Genomic DNA, 2,880 nt, shown 5'->3' with positions numbered 1-2,880 from the left:
GGGGTGGGCTGTTGGGGCTTTGGCGGAGTGTGTGGTGCCGGAGGTTAGCCCGGGAAGGGGGCACAAAGGGAGTGAGGGGGCGGCAGCACCAGCCCACTGGTGTGAAGTGACATGCAAATGCCTGTGACTGGCCCCGTCCCACAAGCCTACTGCCAGGCCTGCGCCAGGGCCGCGCCCGTCTTTGACAGGCGCGGGGCCCCAGAGGACCGCCACGGGTGCGCCGTTCGGCAGCAGCCCCTGGCCTACGCCTGACGCGCTACTGCCTCGCCCCGCCCAGCTGGCTGCCGAGCTAGACATTTTCCGGCTGTGATAGATTCGAACATCGTGCCCGGCAAGGTCCCGAACCACGGGCTCAGCATTCAGGGCCGAGGAAGATTCAGGGTTGACTGTGGAATTGGCCAGCCCCCGCACCTGGCTGCCGAGCTTGAGGTCGCTCTTGAACTTCTGGGCCAGCTCCTTCTCGGCCTTGCGCGCCTCCTTGCCCATCTGGAACGCGGCCGCGTTGCCGCGCTCCGCCTCGGCCAGGGCCGTCTTGATCTGGCTGACCTGGAGGGTTGAGGGTTGGGGGGGTGCGGTTGGTGGTTGGGGTCCACGAAATAGGATATGGGCGCGTGCAGCATGGGCTGATGGGGAGAGGGGAGGAGGGGGTACAGGGAGTGGCATGCGGCGAAATGTGAAGGTGGGGGGCTCATGCAAGTTATCCGCCTGACAGAAATTACACAGGCATAAGTGAGGGTGGGTTGACGACGGGTTGGGAGACGGCAGTGAGGGTGTGCTGGGACCCCGGGATGCGCCCTCTGCAGGCAGCACCCTCAGCGGCGGGCGCGTGGACCACATCTGTGCTGCGAACAGGCGGAGCGGCCAGCAACGCGGACCTACCAAGAAGGCGTCCTTATCCGAGAAAAATGACGTGGCGCGGCCGCGTGTGCCGGCGCGACCCGTTCGGCCTGCGGTCGGGGGGAACGGCGACGCGAGCAGGGGGGTTGGGTCAGGGCCCGCCAACGCCCTGCGAGCAAGGGGCCGCGAACAGCAAACGGACGCTGCTGGGCGCTCGCTGGCGCTGCCATCTTGGAGGGTGCGGCGAGGCAGACGCCTGGGACGCAGCCCCCCGTTGCCGTGACGTCAGCGTGACGTCATCGGCGCCCACCGATGCGGTGCACGTAGTCCTCGAACGCGCGCGGCAGGTCCATGTTGATGACGTGGCCGATGCCCTTCACATCAAGACCCCTGGGTGTGCATGTGTGTGTGGGGGGGGGGGAGGGTGGGGGTGTGCGGTGAGGCGTGGTCTGCATGTCCGCGCCGCGAGGCAATGCAGGGGGTACGAGCCCGTGCCGCCGACCAGCCAGCTGTCCAGATTCAGCCTCGACCGTGCCATGCATATGCGCGCACATGCGCACATGCGCACACACGCAGGCGCACGCGCGCGCGCACTCTGTCCCCTGCACACCCCCCACCTGCTTGCCACGTCCGTAGCCACCAGCACGCGCGCGCGGCCCTCTGAAAACTCCTTCAGGCTGCTCTCACGCTCCCACTGCCCCAGGCCCCCGTGCAGCGCCACCGCCGGGATGCTCTCCGCCTGCAGCGCCTGGGCCACCTGGGGTCGCGAGGGGCCGGCGCGCGCGTCCGTGTGCAGACGGGCGAGCGTTGGGTGTGGCGACGCGTGCAGCGTGCGGGCAGCCGGCGTTACAGAGGAGGGGGCCTGCAGGCTTGCGCGTCGCCAGGGGTCTGAGGGCGGCGCAACAAGCGGGCGGCGCTGAGTGCGTTAAGGCGCTGCACGACATCCCCATGGCGGCGCCTTGAGAGGCCGGGCAACCGCTGTGTTGGGGGAGGTGTCCCAGGTGGCCGGCGCTCCCTGCCGGCCGCGCACCTCGTCGCAGCGCGTCTTGCGCTCGACAAACACGATGGTGAGCGGCATCTCGGGGCCGCCGCGGGACGCCTGCTCCAACTCCTCCTGTGGGGGAGGGGGGCGCGGGTTGTGCGTGGCGCGGGTGAAAACCAGGCATGATGCAGAAGGCGTCGAGCGGGGCGCGTGCCTGCTCCACCGCCGAGGCTCCCAGCCCTTCGCCACGCCCCATTCTTGCAAACCTGCGCTACGGCCCCAGCCGTGCAGCCCAAAGAAAACCCCAAACCCGCCACAAGGGCTTGCCGAGCTGCAGCCCCGGCCGTGTCCACTCCTCGTCCCTCCAACACGCTAGCGTGCCTCAACCCCTACACCCTGCCACCACAACAACACGCTCCAACCCACAGCAGCACTCACATCAGCAGCCCCTGACGCGCTGAGACGCACCACCCTCCCCCCAAACCACACACCCATCGGACAGCAGCCCCGCACCATCATGAACACCACCCCCACCTGCAGCAGCGCGCACAGCAGGTCCAGCTTCTGCCTGTCGTCCGCCCGCTCCAGCGTCTGAGCCACGTTGGCCGTGGGGACAGACACCTGTGGTGTGTGTGTGTGCGTGTGTGTGTGTGTGTGTAAGTGTGTGTGTGTGTGTGTGTAAGTGTGTGTGTGTGTGGTGTTGAGAGAGGGGGGGCAACGCTAGTTGCCCGCGCGGCGCGGCGAGTGAAGCTGGGGGAGGAAGAGTGGCTGCCAGGCCCTGCGAGCTGCGGCGCTAACCAGCCGGCCATTGTGATAGCCCGCAGCCCCCAACTCTGCCCTAGTCATCCAAGGCTGCAATGAGTTGACCATGACTTCGATCCAGCAACTCATCGCAGCGCTTCCTTACTTGCCTCGCAACGGAGGCTGCAATGGGTCCAGTGCGACCCATCCCTGGACCCCCCCTCCCCCGTTTTGACTCAGGGGCACTGCACCGCACAGCAGCGCCCCACCTTCTCGGCCGCTCCCCGTTGTGTGCGGCTCCCCGTCGCCCCCCCCCCTCC

At 67.9% G+C, this 2,880-nt stretch overlaps 1 protein-coding gene across 1 annotated transcript; it reads right to left on the bottom strand.

The window, feature by feature from the left end:
- Window positions 1-289: 289 nt before the first annotated feature.
- Window positions 290-2,665, bottom strand: MNEG_15877 (hypothetical protein; the record flags this gene model as incomplete). Its single annotated transcript, XM_014035652.1, has 8 exons — window positions 290-304; window positions 412-546; window positions 880-947; window positions 1,148-1,227; window positions 1,455-1,594; window positions 1,868-1,951; window positions 2,354-2,440; window positions 2,618-2,665. 8 exons carry the CDS (start codon window positions 2,663-2,665, stop codon window positions 290-292), a joined length of 657 nt encoding a protein of 218 aa, XP_013891106.1.
- Between the last annotated feature and the right edge of the window lie 215 nt (window positions 2,666-2,880).

Source organism: Monoraphidium neglectum (assembly GCF_000611645.1).
Source record: "Monoraphidium neglectum strain SAG 48.87 unplaced genomic scaffold scaffold05751, whole genome shotgun sequence".
Taxonomy (NCBI): Eukaryota; Viridiplantae; Chlorophyta; class Chlorophyceae; order Sphaeropleales; family Selenastraceae; genus Monoraphidium; species Monoraphidium neglectum.
The sequence above is the reverse complement of the archived record's forward strand: the minus strand, read 5'-3'. Positions and strand labels throughout refer to the sequence as shown.